The sequence below is a fragment of the Carassius carassius genome, chromosome 25 (assembly GCF_963082965.1).
Source record: "Carassius carassius chromosome 25, fCarCar2.1, whole genome shotgun sequence".
NCBI lineage: Eukaryota > Metazoa > Chordata > Actinopteri > Cypriniformes > Cyprinidae > Carassius > Carassius carassius.
In genome coordinates, this window is record NC_081779.1 from 16955957 (window position 1) to 16973720 (window position 17764).

Below are 17764 nucleotides of genomic sequence, written 5' to 3' on the forward strand. Positions count from 1 at the left end.
TAGAGCGGTTAGGAGAATGTTTATTGGGAACTGTTCTCTGTGTGTCTGCTGATAACCTTGGTGCCCATTCCTTGGCAGGATTCCAAGAGAGTTTCATTGTGGAACACCCCTGTCGCTTCTGTATGGTGAAGAAGAGCGAAATCCAACAAAGAGAGGTACGGACAGGAGCATTTGAATCCAGGACCAAGCTAAATCACGACAGGCAAGTTGAGGAAGTTTTAAAAGATCAGAGTTTGGTTAAACAGTATGGTGTGAAAGGTAGTTGTGTCTTCAGAGAGCTAGACTATTTTCACACTGTCGGCGGCTTTCCACCTGACCTCATGCATGATCTCTTAGAGGGTGTCATACCCGTTGAAATGGCAGTGTGTCTTAACGATTTGATCAAGAAAAAGTACATTACTCTTGACTACTTAAACAGAACAATCAAGCAATTTCCATACAAATTCATGGACAAGACTGATCAGCCTCAAACTATTCCAGTTGCCTTTGCCTCTAGAGGCACAATTGGTGGTAATGGCCATGAAAATTGGGCACTTCTAAGACTTCTTCCCCTCATGATTGGATTTGATATCCCAGAGAACAATCCATCATGGGAGATTTTAATGCTTTTGAAAGACATTTTGGAATTGGTGACGTCCTTCCGATTCACTGAGGAAACTATTGATTTCCTTGCGGATAAAATTTCAGAGCATAGAGGTTTGCTTTTAACAGAATTTCCTCATTTTGCATTGCGTCCCAAACACCATTACATCGAGCATTACCCAGAACTTATACGAATGTATGGGCCTTTAAGGGATGTCTGGACAATGCGTTTTGAAGGCAAACATAAGTTCTTCAAGCAAATCATTCGTGACACAAAGAATTTCAAAAATGTCCCTCAAACTCTGGCAGTCCGACATCAAAGAATGATGGCGTACCACATGGATTCATTTTCTTTTTTCAAGCCTTCTGTGGAGATGGAAAAAGTTGCAGTTACACTGATTTCATCTTTTCCTGAGAATGTTCAGAATGTTCTTCAGAACAACTTTGGTGCTCAAAGCACTGTCCTTGTTACATCCTCAGTATGCATTGATGGCATTAAGTACTGTCCAGATGTAGTTGTTTCTGTTGGCTCCTGTTCAGGTCTACCTGATTTCAGGCAAATTGTTAAAATTGTAGTCATCAACACAGATGTGTTGTTTGTGTGCAAAGAACAGACAGCGTGGTATACCGAGCATCTGCGTTCCTATGAATTGTCCAGCCATATGCCACTTATGTCAGTCATTTAAGCTGTCTGATTTGAATGACTTGTTTCCACTGCCAACCTACAAAATACAAGGCAGGATATTTGTTACAATTAAACATTTCATCTTGTGCTGAATATTGTCTTTGGTCTAATGCTGAAAATTGTGGAACATGTCAAAATCATTTGTTTTCTCAAATTGATTTTTAGGCCCACATGACAATGGAGACGAGAACTGTTTTAAGAGTGATTGTGACTGACAATGATATTCGGAAGGTCACACTTCCTAGCAAACCACAAACCCTGGACTCCCTGATTGAACAGCTTGGGCAGTTTCTTGATCTTCCGTACACATTCTCTCTTCAGTATGAAGACGCTGATTTTAACGGTGCACTTGTTAACCTTACTGACATTGCAGATTTACCTGAGAAGCCCACTTTAAAGGTAATCTCTCTCGTGACATCACCTACGCCGAGCCAGGCCGACACCGTCATTATGTCTGTTACCTCTCAAGAAGAGTCACCTCTTACACGCCAGGATCCATGGCCAGAAACATTTGAAATTCCCAGCTTTTCCGTGGATGTGGAATACAGACTGCGCCAGGGAAACCTCTTGTTTATGAGAGATAAGACATACTTGCAAGTTCCCAGGGACATGAAACATGAAGTGCTTGAAAAGCTTGCTGAGGCTATGTACAAATTCAAAGCATATCCCCGTGAAGAAGATTTCAATGATGTTGCATCGGCACTTGTCAAAAAACATCCATGCCTTTTTGAACCAGGCTCCTCCACTGGATGGAACGGATGGAAAAACAGTATAAAGTTTAAAATGGGTAATTACAGGAGCAAACTACGGAGAGCTGGATGCACCGATGTTCTTGTTAATTCAATGAAAAGAGGGAGCCAAGATTCTCCAAGAAATGTCAAGAAACCCAAACGATTCGAGATCAATTTTCTTCCTAATATGCCTTCTGGTGAAAATGAAAGCAGCATGGAATCAAAACGATTAGAAATTGTGGAGGAAATGAAGAAACGACATCCAAGTTCTTCACTGATAGCACAGTACATGGACATAACTTTTTCGCTAAGAAGAAAAGAGTTGGTTGAAAAGGAGCCTACAGTAAAAGAGACTTTACAAAGATGGCCAGCACTCTTCAGGGAAAGTCAGGTAATTAAGACACATTTTATCTAGGGCATGTAAAATGTTTTAAGTCTTAATGTGCTTCTTTTGTTCTCCTTTTCGTAGATTATTGCTGAGTTCAACCGGATCACAAGCAAAAACCTCAAGCAAGAATTCTTCTCAGCCCTTGATGAACATACTTCTCGTTTTCTGGAAGTTTTCGAATCAAAGAAAGGCACCGCTGGAAAAAAGCTCTCGGAGTTTCTAATGCAAATGAAGTCTGCAGTAAGTGTTTTTTGTCAAGTTTAAAGTGGTCTGTTTTCACTGTTGAGCTTGATGTTTTATGTATTATTTCTTAGAACATCACTGATGTCACTGCTCGACGGACAGCAGTTCTCCGTGGTCTTGCGGTCCTTCTTGGGGAAGACACTACAGACTTCTTCCATACATGCTTTGTAAGTATTCTTCTAATTTAATATCTGTAAAAAGTGCTACAAGAAGGATGTCCCAATTTTTGTGTCAGCATTGCGTTTATTTAAGATATCTTATATAAAGCACATAAAAGATAGATAGAATGCAAGTAAAATATATTCTTTGTTTTCCATAACATCTGATCAAATAAATCTTAATGTGGATGAAACCATTTTCAAAGTATAAAAATCTCATATAGAATAGTGTCTTGAATTTTTCCAATTCAATTTCAATCCAACTACTCAGCCCAAAGAGGTCTGTATATATAGCCATTCTTTACCTATGTCCCGTGACAGTTTTAGCAGCATCCCTTCTCCACCCTATCGCCTCACTCTGCTGGTACAGACGGTTTAAGCAGTAACAACAAAAATGCCTTTTGATGACCAATATTTAGCGTTAAATAAGTTAAAGGAGTCATAACCTAGTGTTACCTTGGATACCCACGCTCTATTATAGTCTTTCAGGCCCTTCTAAAAAAAGAAAAGTGGAAAACAAATAAACACAGAGCTCCTCAGACCCTTATTTCTAAAGGCATTATTGTCTCGCGAGATCTGATGCGTTATTTTGGCTGTCGTGGACAGTCATTTTAATAATGCAAATGAGGGGCGTGTTGATTGGTGGCAGGAAGGAGGGGGGTTAACACCGCAAGTAACGCTTTAGCATATCATTCAAAAATGACATCATGGCGCAAGTTGTGAATGAACCCAACCTGGCCGCGACCGGCTTCCCGGCCAGTATATAAGCGTTAGGCAATCAATATACAATAGCCGAGTTCATGATGATCTCAGTCAAAGTAAAGTGTTTTTGACAAATGTTGTTTGCAAAGTATCAGCCATTCCCCATGTTTACCTCGAAGCTAATACTCCCGTCTCCCGCTAGCATACAATAGCCGCATTAGCAGTTAGCTGCTGTTTGTTACACACAGTAGAGCAATAAAAACACAGTCTTACCGTTTCAATTGCAGGCAAGTCTCTGATTGTTGGAATGGCCCCTTTTTCCAAACGGAGCTTCGGTGCCAACTTCGCCTGATAATGCCCCAAATTTGTGAACGATTCCGGCGTAAAATTATTAACTGTTAGCACAGACACCTAACGTTAAGCCAGTGGGAAGGGTTGTAGGAACCGCGTCATTAAAAATGAATTTAATCCACTGGTCCCTGATAGCTGGGTCCGTTCTTAAGAGAGAAAACACATTTACATGTTGATTCTGGCAGTCAACAACAGAGCAACTCATGTGTGCACTACGTTTCTGCATCTTTCTCGACTGAATATGAGGGAGAGAGGGGGGGCGATCTTCCTGCAGCATAGGTCTGCGGTGTCCATATATGGGATATTCTGCCCCGTCATGACGTCAAGTCGGGGCAGAAATTAAAATCTCATATTTGAGTGCGCGTGCACGTTGGCTGTTTTACGAACCCAGGGGTGAACAAACGCTTCACTTTTAAATATCGGCTTCCCGGCCAGTGTATAATCGTTACAATAAAGATATAGATAAAAATGATTTGATTTAAGCCAGCGCAAATACATCCTGTTTTCGGTTGAAGTCCAAAGTAGTCGATTGTCGAGTTCACGCGCATAGGTTTAGTTACCTATGATCACGCGCGCGAACTCGGCAATCGATTACTATGGACTTCAACCGAAAACAGGATGTAAACAGGTATGTGCGCTGGCTTAAATAAAATCATTTTTATCTATATCTTTCACATCTACTGCAGTCAGATTCACTCGTGTTCACTCTGAAGGAATCACTCACATGACCTGTGCACTTGTAATGACACATCAAGGATGTAAAGAGGCTAAAACCAGGTTTAACTATTGCCCCATTGAAGTCAACAGGGTGCAAATTTTAAAAAGAGGATAACACGGTGTAGGCAACACCGATTTTTGTCGTTGTTCTCTGTATTGACAGCACTCCAAATTGACAAAAAAATGAGCTCAATGTTAAAATTGACCGGAGTTCTCCTTTAAAAGGATAGGGAAAGGATCTAATTTTGTTACAAACCTGTATACATTTTTGTTCTGATGAACACAAAGGAAAATATTTTGAGGAATGTTTGAAACCAAACCGAACATGGGATGGATGTATATGTTTTACTAAAGACATTGCTATTAAATGTTTCAATGATTCGTTTGCTGAAAAGATCCAAATTATCATTGACAATTCCCACTGAAGCCCTGTTACAAATTTACTTGTTACTTAACAGCACCTTAAGCAGTTTAAATTTTTAAAAGGAACATGCACTTGTTTGCGTTTGGAATATAAGAATGTACTTTAATATTGCTTTTCTGTCTTTCTTAGGACATTGATATTGTTGCACCTCAAGTATCAATAGGAATTCTCACTGTGGTGCCAGAGGACAGCCCCATGTCTCCACAAGGTTTGCCATTGGAGGTCACTGATACAGCAATAATTTTGGAGAGTGTAATAGCAATGGATGGACTTGAGAATGTTCCACATGCCATGTGTTTTGTTTTTGGGCTGATCTATGCTTTAAATATGGAGTACCCTTCACAGCTTAAAAACACTTTTGAGTTCATTCAAAGGGTTTTTCTTTCCCTGGGGCACAAATCTCTCAAGCCAAAACTGCAATCACTAAAAAACCTACTGTTTTAATGTATTTGTTTGTTTCTGATGGCAGAAACAAGACCATGTTACTGTAGGTCTGTTGTTGCATTTTTTTTTTTTTTTTTTTTTTTTTTTTTTTTTTTTTTAATCAGTCACCTTCTAACCTGGATACAAAACCAAAACTCCAGTCACTAAAAGCTTTGTAGTCAAGAATTTGTTCAATATGTTTTTAATAGCAGAAACAAGATTGTGTTAGGTCTATTGTTGCCTTTTGGGTGTTGTATCCAGATTCATGGGTGACTGATTAAAAATCTCAATACCTGCAACTTAACCTTGATGTTTTTATCCGTTTTTGTTTTATGCTTCTGATGGCAGAAAAAGACCAAGTTATTGTAGGTCTGTTGTTGCACTTTAGGCGTTTTATCCCGGTTGATGGATGACAGATAAAACAAATGTTTTATTTAAAATCTTTAGTGTTTGCAGAAACAAGAATTTGTTACTGGATGTCTATTGCAATATTTTTTTTTTTTTTTTTTTTTTAGTCCTCCAACTTGGGTATGAATCCTATAAAAAAAACTGTAATTGCTGCATAAATTGGATGTTTTGTTCAAGGTGTGTTGTTTGTTTCTGATGGCAGAAACAAGACCGTGTTGCAGTAGGTCTGTTGTTGCATTTTTTGGTATAGGTTTAATCAGACACCTAACAACCTGGATGCAAAACCAAAACTTTATTTAGTCAAGATGTGTTTGTTAGTAATAACAAAGATTTAGTCTTGTCTGTTATTGGATTTTGGGTGTTTTATCCAGGTTGATGAGTGACTGATCAAAACAAATCCAACTTAAAAAAAACATCTGTTGTTTTAATCAGATTTGAGCTGATTGCAGAAACAAGACTGTTGTCTTGTTTTTAAACTTTGGATGTATAATTTTGTCATCCTGGATACAAATCCTAAAAAGCAAAACTGTAATTGTTGCAATTCTGACGTAATTTGTGAGTTTTATTTAATCAATTGTCCGCCTGGATACAAAACCCAAAACTGCAGTAACAAAACTTGTTTTTTATATGTTTGTAATGGCAGAAACAAGACTGTCTTAGGTCTATATTTGCATTTTGGGTGTTGTATGCAGATTGATGGGTGACAAATCCCTATACCCACAACAAAAATGTCTGTTTTAATCAGTTATAATGTTTTATTGTAGGGTTGATTAATTGGTTGTTTTAATCACACACCATCAACCATTTTTGCTTTAAAAATGCTTTAAAGAAACAACTTTTGTACACTGTTACAATAAAATGAATGTTTTGACAACATAGTTCATTTTTTGCTTTACTCGTTTTTGTTAGTTTAGCTTACTTAAAAATGTGAGGCAATCGGTTTCCTTAAATTTACTAGTAAAGTGAACACTAATAATAAGTTACCTCAACTAATGCTTTTGAGTCACCAGTACTTAATTGTACTCGATGATTAAGTTTGGTCTACAAATACTATTTAGTTTTGCCAACTTAAAATGAATACTATACTATACTTAATGAATAAGTTTAATTTACAAATACTATTTAGTTTTACCAACTCAAAAGTAATGCATTACTTTACTTATAAATTTAAGGCAATCGGTTTCCTCACTTTTTTAAGTTAACTCAACTCGTTACATTTTACAGTGTATATACACACACACACACACACACAGACACACACACTTTTTAAAATTTGACTGCTATTACAGGCTGTATAAATTAACAATTCCTAACTGGCATAAAAAATACTTGTAAAATCAATGAGAACTCAATAATATATAGGCTTCTAAGGTTTAGTCTCTTGGCCAAGTACAATGAGCACATTATCTGGCAGCCTTGTGAATGGAATAAACTAAGGGTGCATAAAACCTTCAGCACTTACTAGAATTCATCCAACATTAATCCTTGTGTGACTTTGGCTATGTCTAATTTAATTACTTTCAATCCTGGACAATTCATTTTCTGTGAACTTTTGTTACTTGAGAATTATTTATTTTGGGTTTTCCCCATTATTTACATCCAATTATGTCCCTCTCTTATTTCAAATCCATATTAATACAGAAAGAACATTCTCTTACTAATTTGCATTACATGGAAGTCAAGGAACAAGGTCTTGCTCACACAATGCATTTTTCTGTTGTTTCCTATACCCCCCCTCCCCCCCCCAAGCTTAAACTTAAAAATAAAATAAATAATATTGATATTTTCCCACAAACAAACAATAAATTAAATTAAATTAAATTCTGTCTGTCAGGGAAAGACTCTCTCTCTCTCCCACATCTTTTACATCTATGAGTCATTAATCTGTGAGTCCTTTTGGCTGAGGGTTCATAAAGAGAAATGGGAGTTACTTTGTCAGAACAACTAACTAATGAGGTGGTCTCTTGGAAGGTTTCAAAACCTCTGACCGACTCTAAATCTAACCTTCAGTGCATGGCCATGTGAAACAGAACCTCTCAAACTGTAATGTCTTATGTATGCTTCATTTTTGAGGTTGAAGGTCCAAGGTGCAGTTTCTAAATTACACTACACAGATAGAAAGCCAGGGAGAAGGGATGATGTGAACTTTTGAAGGTCAATCTGAGAATATATCAACCAGAAACAAAATTTATCAAATTAATGTAAGTGACAAGAGCATTAAGACAAAAAAAAAAATATATATATATATATATATATATATATATATATATATATATATATATTTCTTGTGACATTAATTGTTCCCTAACTGAGAAATTAGTACAGCGTGTTCAATTTGCCCTAAATACAAGTTTTAAACTCCAAATCAGTGTCAGAAAGAAAGAAAGAAAGAAAGAAAGAAAGAAAGAAACTAATACCAACTTTAATGCTGAGTGTTCATAGACGTTGACCAATGTGGTCTTGCAGTTATTGGTAGGGAGGCCAAAAAAGCCGAACCTGCAGAAACTGCTTGCTACTTGGGGTATCCAATCTTGCTCCTGGAGGTCTACTGTCTTGCAGTTTAGCTCGAATCCCAATTAAAAATGCCTGATCCAGCTAATTAAGGTCTTGGGAAACTTTCAGGCAGGTGTTTTGGGAAAGGCTGGAGCTAAACTCTGAAGGACATTGGGATTCCAGGATCAGGATTGGAGACCCCTGTGCTAAAGTAATTTTTATAAAATGATGAAATATTACATGGGCCATACAAGAATTTACAACTCTAAAATCTGTACATTTTAAATCTGTACAACTCTAAAAGGTTTAATTACCTTGAGCTGATTATCAAGCTCAAGGTAATTATAAAAAAAAAAAAAAGATTCCAATTTATTTTCAAATTTTCCAATGATATGGATCTCCTGAAATACTTGAGGGGCCACTTCACACTCAGGCTGGAACTGTGCAGAGAGTTTTGCTATCCACTCTCAGTCTGAACATCACCTCGTCTTATATCGATTGGTTTTAGAGACAAGAGCGCAGGATCCCAGAGGTCCCCATTCACTCAAGACTATCTGTCATGACTGCAGGTGGCTGAAAGATGTGCCTGTTTTTCTGCTCTTGTAGAATATCATCTGATCAGGTTGCACAGGAGTTGGTTTGTATTGCAGTGGATAGGCCCATGACAGATTTAGACGGGAGCATTGCCCATGATAAGAAGCAATATCCTCTTGAAAGGCAAATTATAAACATCTGCTAAAGTTTTCCTGCAAGGGCCATTGAATTTTATGTCCTCTGATTTGTCTTCTCCTGTGTCATATTGAGAAGTGTGAGAGAGGAAGGAATGGATATTATATATATATATATATATATATTTTTTTTTTTCATTTATTTTATTTATTTTTTATCTGCTGAGTGACACTCTTAGCACAGATTATCTTCTTTTTTTGTCCTCTTATGTATGTCGGGCACCTCTTTCATTTGTTTAATTTATGGATGTGCATTTATTGTACACTCTCTTGATAGTCTGTTTACTTTCTCTTGTTACCATTTTCAGAAATGTCAAGCATTATAAATGGCTGCCCTACATTCAAGCTTGAGGTTTTTAAGAGGTCAGTAAGAAACACAGATTGTCATCTCTGCACATGCAGCAGCTTCAACTCGGACCATTCTGAGCAGGGCTCGAACCAGCGGAGGTCAGCATGAAAGGTAGGCCCACTAACAAGGGTGCTAAAGACTGTTGCCTCTGGGATTAGTACACACACTAAAGTAATGCATGCTCATTGGAAAAATTTACCTGTGGTGCCATTTCTGCAAAATTACATTAAATTGCTTGCAGGTTTCATAACACTTTCAAAGTTAAAAATCCAGTGAGTGGTGCTAAAAGCATGTTAAGTCTTACCTGAAAAAGATGAATATGAATCTGGCAGCATTTTATTACTTTGGTTGTTGTACGTATTGCAGCACTTCAGAAATGAAATGTCCAGTGAGTGCCTCTAAAAGGACAATGCTCTATCGCTTTAGAAAATATAATGCACTACCTACACTAAACCATAACCTAGTGTCAACAAAATAATTTGCGAGATTAAAACATTTTCTGTGGCAAAAATGCCTTTTTAAGCTTTCTTCTACAAGTCTTTGACCTATTTTATTGTGACTCGTGTTTCATAGATGAGTGATCTGCATCTCAAGTGCAATGCTACACCAGGTGAGCTACCAAGAAAGTTCTCCAATAAAAATGTTTAGACGTCATAACAAAGTATTGTGTAAGGAACCACAAAATATGTCTATTAATTGATTATCTGCACTGTTATCATTACCTGAAAGTTACTGGTGCCTTGAATTGAACTGAATTGAAATTTATTTGACAAGTTTATAAAACTGTACAAAATACAAGTATATACACACTTTAGAAAAACTTTCGAGGATAAAAACAAAATAACGCCCTTGGCTTGTTTCCATTGCAGCCCTCTGTGTTAATATAAAGGTTATGTGTACGTGCAGAATAGACAGAACAACAGTATCTCCTAATCATAATTAATCACATCTATAAAAATCTAATTTTTATCAATATAGTAGAGATAATTCACCAAAAATACAAATCACAACTGACAATAAACATCCCACTAAATGACACAATTTACAGTAAAATCACCACAAAACACACTAACTACCCTCACCAAACAGCCATCTTTTTACCATTCTTTAAAAACTCAAAAAATCTTTTATTCCCTTTATTGAAACTGGTCATTTATTCCATGCTGTAGCACTAGTATATAAAAAAGAATTTTCCCCCACCAAACTCTTAAATTTTCATGGACAAATATTAAAATCTCTATCCCTAGTTTTATATGAATGCTGCTGATTCACCATACAAAAATAATTTTCTAAATAACTTGGAACCACATTATTGACAATTCTATGTGTCATACCCATTTTTAAAAATATCACCCTTTTTTCCACAGTCAATATGCGCCCTAGAATGTACTTTTAAAATTATCCGAACTAATTTATTTTGAGCCTTTTGCAATTTATTCTTCATAACTTGGGAACAACTACCATACCTTAATGCCACTAGGGTTCATTTCACCTGGCGTGAAAATGCATTAATGTGTATGTATTTGTGTGCAGTGGCGTAGCGCCAGGGCATGCAGGGCATGCAGGTGCATATGGGCCCAGGCAGTCTCAGGGCCCGCTGAGCTGGGGGGAACTTTTAATTGAAATGAGGGAACAAATAGAGCCCTTCATGGGCCGGGCCCTTGTCCAACAACTTATGCGAATTCTCGGCCCAAGTCCGACTGGATACCTTGACTTTTTTTCTCTCTCTTCCCCATTACACAGTTATTAAAATAATTAAGTCTGGGTTTTTAATGACAAAGTGGTCATATTTGGTTTCATTTCTTTATTTAGTTAATTTAGAACTATGTTTGGAACATTTTATGTTTGTAAAATAGTGAGCGCCTTGCAGGACATGGAGGCGTCAGCATGATCACTTGCAATTATTCTTTTTTTTTTTTACTAAAAATAAGCCGTCATTTTTGCCTCTAAAGGTAAGAGTATACATCATTCAGAACTGCAAAGGGTCTACTTGGCACTTCACCGACATGATAAATATATCTATATAATGCTTTAAATTACTAAAAGGATGTATTTTAACTTCTATTCAAATTTGTCCCGTAATATTTTGGTTTTAACAACTCTTGGTCTGTGGACTATGACGTCATCAGTAATGCAGTTACTGTTCAGAGAACGTAATTAGCAACTACAATTAAGAAAATGTAGGCCGCAGTGTTGAACACAATATTTTTTTAATTATTGCACAACACTGGAATATATGATTTATTATATATTCTGTCTGCCAGCAATCTATCTATACATCCATCTGTCTGTCTGTCCATCAGTCCATCCATCTTTGATATTTTTCCTTTCTCAAGGATATCAAATTCAAAATAGCATCGGTGGAAGATTCATAAATGCTATAGAATCAAAACAAGGCTGGAGTCCAGTATAAAATAGAAAGATGGTATTTATGTCTCTTGCTCTCTCTCTCTCTCTATCTCTCTCTCTCTCTCTCTCTCTCTCTCTCTCGTATCCCCTGTTCCATCTCCTTTCCTCCTTGTTTTGCCTCTAAGCCCCAGATGATTGATAACTCTCTTTTTATCTTGTATCTGAAGTGATGGACAAGCTCAATGTTAATGCTTCCCTGAATGTCCAGACGTTTGGCCTAGCAGGACCCTGCCATGTCATGTCTTATTAATATCCCCTTTTCTGTCATGGCCTTTGTACACAGATTAGAAAGTAATTAACCTTTAAAGTCAGCTGCTGGCCCAACATTAACTATTTACAGTCTTGTGGGCCTTACAAGCTGTAGCTCTCTTTCAGTCAGGTTTTCTTGTTCTCTCTGCTTCCTGCTCCTAAGCACTTTTCCTTTGTTCCTCTACTCACTTTTTCAGGTGAAGGATCACCGAAAGAGTAAAACACAGAGCACCTAGCACTCCAAATCTGGGAGAAACTACCAACTACCTCGAAACCATTACATATAATGTTATGTAGTGTAAAAGTGCCAAATATCTAGATATGTCTGACATTCCCTGATACAATTTTTCCACTCTTATTTTATACTTATTTCACTGAAATGAACTAGACCTCTACTTCAAGCTATGAACATGAGCCTGTGGTTTGCTAGACAGGAAGTTAGTCGCTTTCATACACTGACACAGCTCTTACTTACACTTTTGTAAGAAACACTTAATAAATTAATTTGAACAGAATGATTTTGTAACTTGATTAATGAGACAATAAATTCAGCTTTGGTGTTTCACAATAATTATTCCTTACTTACTTACTGTAGACTTTAGTTCCTCCCATGATATGTACCATCTCGGGCAGCAATAATTCTCCATTGACTTCGACCTTGGGCAAGAGCTTTGGCATCATCCCAAGCCGTGTTAAGCATCTTCAGATCTTGTAGGAACATTCTTCCCCAAGTGTTCCTAATGGTCATTTGGTTCCAAGGGGTACACATTGCATAGCCGTCATTGGGATCCAGTTGTTCTTAACAGGAAGGATGTGGCCAGCCAGTCGGAGTCTTCTATGGGCGACGGAGTTATGAAGTTTGCACGCACCACTCCTTCGAAGTACCTCTTCATTGGTGATTTGATCATGTAATCGGATCTTCAGAATTCGGCGTAGACACCTCTGCTGGAAGACTTCAAGCCTGTTGTTGATGCTTCCTGACGCCTTCCAAGTCTCACTGGCGGAGATGGCTGTCAGGACCACGATTGAGGTAAATAGGCAAAGCTTGATCTTCTTTGAGATGGACAGCGAGGACCAGATCTCGTCCACCTCCGTGTTGCCATTCTGGGAGATCACACTATCCAAGTAGGTGAACTTCTCTACTTTCCCCAAATGCTGTGACCCAACTGTGACTCCTCATGTCTGGGCCGTGTTGCTCATGTGCATGATCTTGGACTTCTTGGCGCTGATCCTGAGGCCAACTTTGCTTGCTTTTCCTTCCAGTGCAGTTGTGGCATGCTATAGCTTTTGGTTCACCTTCTTGAGTTCTGACCAGTGGATGCCGGCCTATATGTATGCTTCAGCTTGACGCATGACATAGTCGAGGGCAATGAGGAGAGAAGGAGGACTGGATGCATTCTTGCCTGACCCAAGTTGCAATCTCTAAGAAGTCTGTGTGTCCATTCTCTGTCTTAATGCAGCAGCTTGAGCATAGGTACTAAATTATATTGATTTTATTTCATTAAATCTGTCCTTTTAAAACCAGACAATCAACTCATAGTCAACTTGGAATCCTTCATAGACCAGTGTTTTTTGTTATTATTGCCTTTTTATATATTAAATAATAATGCAAGAACATATTGAAAAATGTAAATTATAAAATAAATTAGAATGTCGTGGAAAAGTTCGTTTATTTCAGTAATTCAACTCAAATTGTGAATAAATTGAGTGCACACAGACTGAAGTAGTTTAAGTGTTTGGTTCTTTCAATTGTGATGATTTTGGCTCACATTTAACAAAAATCCACCAATTCACAATCTCAACAAATTAGAATACTTCATAAGACCAATAAAAAAAATCTACTTTTTTAGTTAATTGTTGGCCTTCTGGAAAGTATGTTAATTACTGTACATGTACTCAATACTTGGTAGGGGCTCCTTTTGCTTTAATTAGTGGCTTAATTCGGCGTGGCATGGAGTTGATCAGTTTTTGGCACTGCTGAGGTGGTATGGAAGCCCAGGTTTCTTTGACAGTGGCCTTCAGCTCATCTACATTTTTTGGTCTCTTGTTTCTCATTTTCCTCTTGACAATACCCCATAGATTATCTATGGGGTTCAGGTCTGGTGAGGTTGCTGGCCAGTCAGCACACCAACACCATGGTCATTTAACCAACTTTTGGTGCTTTTGGCAGTGTGGGCAGGTGCCAAATCCTGCTGGAAAATGAAATCCGGATCTTCAAAAAGCTGGTCAGCAGAAGGAAGCATGAAGTGCTCTAAAATTTCTTGGTAAACGTGTGCAGTAATTTTGGTTTTCAAAAAACACAATGGACCAACACCAGCAGATGACATTGCACCCCAAATCACCACAGACAGTGGAAACTTAACACTGGACTTCAAGCAACTTGGGCTATGAGCTTCTCCACCCTTCCTCCAGACTCTAGGACCTTGGTTTCCAAATAAAATACAAAACTTGCTCTCATCTGAAAAAAAAGGACTTTGGACCAGTTCTTTTTCTCCTTAGCCCAAATAAGACACCTCAGGAGTGGCTTAACAAGAGGAATACGACAACTGTAGTCAACATTGTAGACAACATCTTTTTCTTCCACACTTTTTCCTTCCACTCAACTTCATGTTAACATGCTTGGATACAGCACTCTGTGAACAGCCAGCTTCTTTGGCAATGAATGTTTGTGGCTTACCCTCCTTGTGAAGGGTGTCGATGATTGTCTTGTAGACAACTGTCAGATCAGCAGTCTTCCCCATAATTGTTTAGCCTAGTGAACCAAACTGAGAGACCTTTTTGAAGGTTCAGGAAACCTTTGCAGGTGTTTTGAGTTAATTAGCTGATTGGAATGTCACCATATTCTAATTTGTTGAGATAGTGAATTGGTTGGTTTTTGTTAAATGTGAGCCAAAATCATCACAATTAAAATAACCATTACCGAAATTAACTTTTTCATGACATCCTAATTTATTGAGAAGCACTTGTGTGTGTGTGTGTGTGTGTGTGTGTGTGTGTATATATATATATATATATATATATATATATATATATATATATATATATATATATATATATATATATAATTATTATTATTTATTTATTGCATCCACACAGTGTTTAGATTAATTGCTTAGTCCCCAGCATCCTATAAATGAACACACCCAGGTGCTACAGAGAAGCATGGTATTATCACTTTTATGACATGTGTAAAGGACATGTAGATCTCTGTCCAACACACTTACACCTGCATTGCATTTATAGACACCAGGCATCCAAGAACATGCTGCTCAGGTGAGTTATGCTTTTCATGGCAGAACTAATCAAATCCTGACCTCACACTAATACAGAGCATGATTAGAGCACATCAGTATGTAAATAAGCAGTACACACTTTGGTGCATTCTGAAGAACAGTCGATGCAGGTACTGTACCACTAAGCACATCTGGTCTTCTGTGTGTCTGAGAGCCTCCATCATGTTTCATACATAGCCTTAGGCCCTTACAACACAGAAATAATACAGGAGGAGAGGGTTATTTAGAGAGAGAAGAGATAAGAATGAGATACAATAAATGGATAGACAGCATCTATGCTGACCCTCTAAAACTGGCCAGATGTAATAGAAACACTAAATTCAGTCATGCCTTGTCCTCCTACCTTTAAATACTGATCCTTAATAAATTTTGACCTTGATGACAACTGTTAATTTATTTATTTTGTTTTAGTTTTACTCTAAAATGTAATTAAAATTGTCTAAATGATTTTAGTTTATATATAAGAAAAATACATTTAAGTCAAAGTATTTCAAATTGTCTTCCATTATATTCTGCAGTAAGATACAGTATGCATTTTTATTACACGGATCTGTGGGATACTTGATTCTGATTGGTCAGTCGCAACATTCAGAGTAAAACAACCGGTTAAAGCTGATAACACAGGCTCATCCAGGTAACTGAAGTCAGAGCTGTACTTTTGCAAGTACTATTTTTCTTCCTGGAAGCTTTTGAGTTTGGCTAGCTGATAAAATATTAAAACTCAATTCAATATTACAATACAATAGTACAGTTATTTAATTATGCCATGTAGGTATCATGGACTTGCTCTCTCATTTCATACAAACGCAGCTGCTGCCATTTTGTGACAATTGTTTTGTACACTGTAATGGATTATAAGATACAGCCTAACTAAAAACCTGGTAAGATTTTAAAACATTTTCATCTTCAATCAATATCTTAAATCTTTTATCACCATAATTATTTATGAGGTGAAATGTTGTGTAATATGTGTTATGACTGCACCATATCCGTTTAAAGGGTTACTCCACCCCAAAATGAAAATTTTGTCATTAATCACTTACCCCCATGTTGTTCAAAACCCGTAAAAGCTCAGTTCATCTTCGGAACACAATTTAAGATATTTTGGATGAAAACCTGGAGGCTTGAGGCTGTCCCATAGACTGCCAAGTAAAGTGTCAATGTCCATAAAAGGTATAAAAAGTTATCGTCAGAATACTCCATCTGCCATCAGACGTGCAATCTGGGTTATATTAAGCTACGGGAACAATTTTTGTGAGCGAAGAAAACAAATATAATGACTTTATTCATTAATTCCTTTGTCAATGGTCTCCTCTGTGTCACTCCATATAATCGTGCTGCGTATGCTCTTCTGTGTCATCCGTGCCACAAGGATGCGCTGTTTCTACATGTATTTAGGTTTGAATTGAAATAAAACAGCGCATCCTTGTGGCCTCCAGGTTTTAATCCAAAATATCTTATGCTGCGTTCCAGGCAGTTTTTGAGCCTGTAAATCACGACTTCAAACCACGACTCATGACTTTGTAGCATTCCAGGCAAGTCACGCCAAATTGCCTGAGAGCAAGGAATTGTAGCTAAATTATTAAATTTATTGCAATGTTATATTGTCCTAAAGTCTATTTCTCAGCATGTACCACTAGCATAAACACTGCATCCGTAGGCAATATTATCCATAGGGGCTGCCATAGTTGTTTCGCTGGCTATGTAACATCAGAGCTCGGAACTGGGAGTACATCGATCTATTACGAGTTCACGTGTGGGAAGTCACGGGTTTGACTGCCGTTCTGGTGCACTTTCTCCGGGTAGAAAAACACAGGTTATGGTTTGCTTGGAACGCGGCATAAAGTTGTGTTCCGAAGACGAACATAGCTTTTACGAGTTTGGAATGACATGAGGGTCAGTGATTAATGACAAATTTTTATTTTAGGGTGGAGTATCCCTTTAATGTGCATCTAGTTTAAACTTCACGGTATTCACAAAAGATTTATGTTCAAATATTTGAACTTGAGTCAATATTTTGTATTAATTATTTTCTTATGTGCCAAGCAGCCATGTAATAAGTGGGATAATGAATAACCAAATGGTTGTTATTGCTGAATAATTTTACATATATTTATAGGCCTATACAAATATTTTACATTGTATATTACAATGATTTGTATATATAATCATGAATAAATATAATTTTTTATGCACTCTAAAAAATGCTAGATTATTATAATTTTTGTTGTTGTTGTTGTTGTTGTTGTTTTTTTTACCAAAATGCTGGCTTCAATCTGTTTGGTAATTTTATTGGGTTATTGTTATTATTTTTAACCCATGTAATTGGTTGAGGTCCAGCTTTTCTGTGACTCAAATGTTGGGTAATTTTTTCTCTCAATACAAATAATGAGCCCCCTCACACACCTATGGTTAGTACTGGTTACTGTCA

At 37.3% G+C, this 17764-nt stretch overlaps 1 protein-coding gene across 1 annotated transcript; it reads left to right on the forward strand.

Annotated features, from left to right (window-relative positions):
- The first annotated feature begins 1415 nt into the window (after nt 1-1415).
- Nucleotides 1416-5437, forward strand: LOC132104724 (sterile alpha motif domain-containing protein 3-like). The gene is made up of 4 exons (XM_059510280.1): nt 1416-2389; nt 2468-2626; nt 2701-2796; nt 5111-5437. Exons 1-4 carry the CDS (start codon nt 1439-1441, stop codon nt 5423-5425), a joined length of 1521 nt encoding a protein of 506 aa, XP_059366263.1. The 5' UTR covers nt 1416-1438; the 3' UTR covers nt 5426-5437.
- Nucleotides 5438-17764: the final 12327 nt, after the last annotated feature.

Coding starts and splice junctions, on each gene's coding strand:
- LOC132104724 (XM_059510280.1), top strand. CDS start 1,439: ATGACAATGGAGACGAGAACTGTTTTAAGAGTGATTGTGACTGACAAT. Junction 2,390..2,467: donor CACTCTTCAGGGAAAGTCAG/GTAATTAAGACA, acceptor TCCTTTTCGTAG/ATTATTGCTGAGTTCAACCG. Junction 2,797..5,110: donor ACTTCTTCCATACATGCTTT/GTAAGTATTCTT, acceptor TGTCTTTCTTAG/GACATTGATATTGTTGCACC.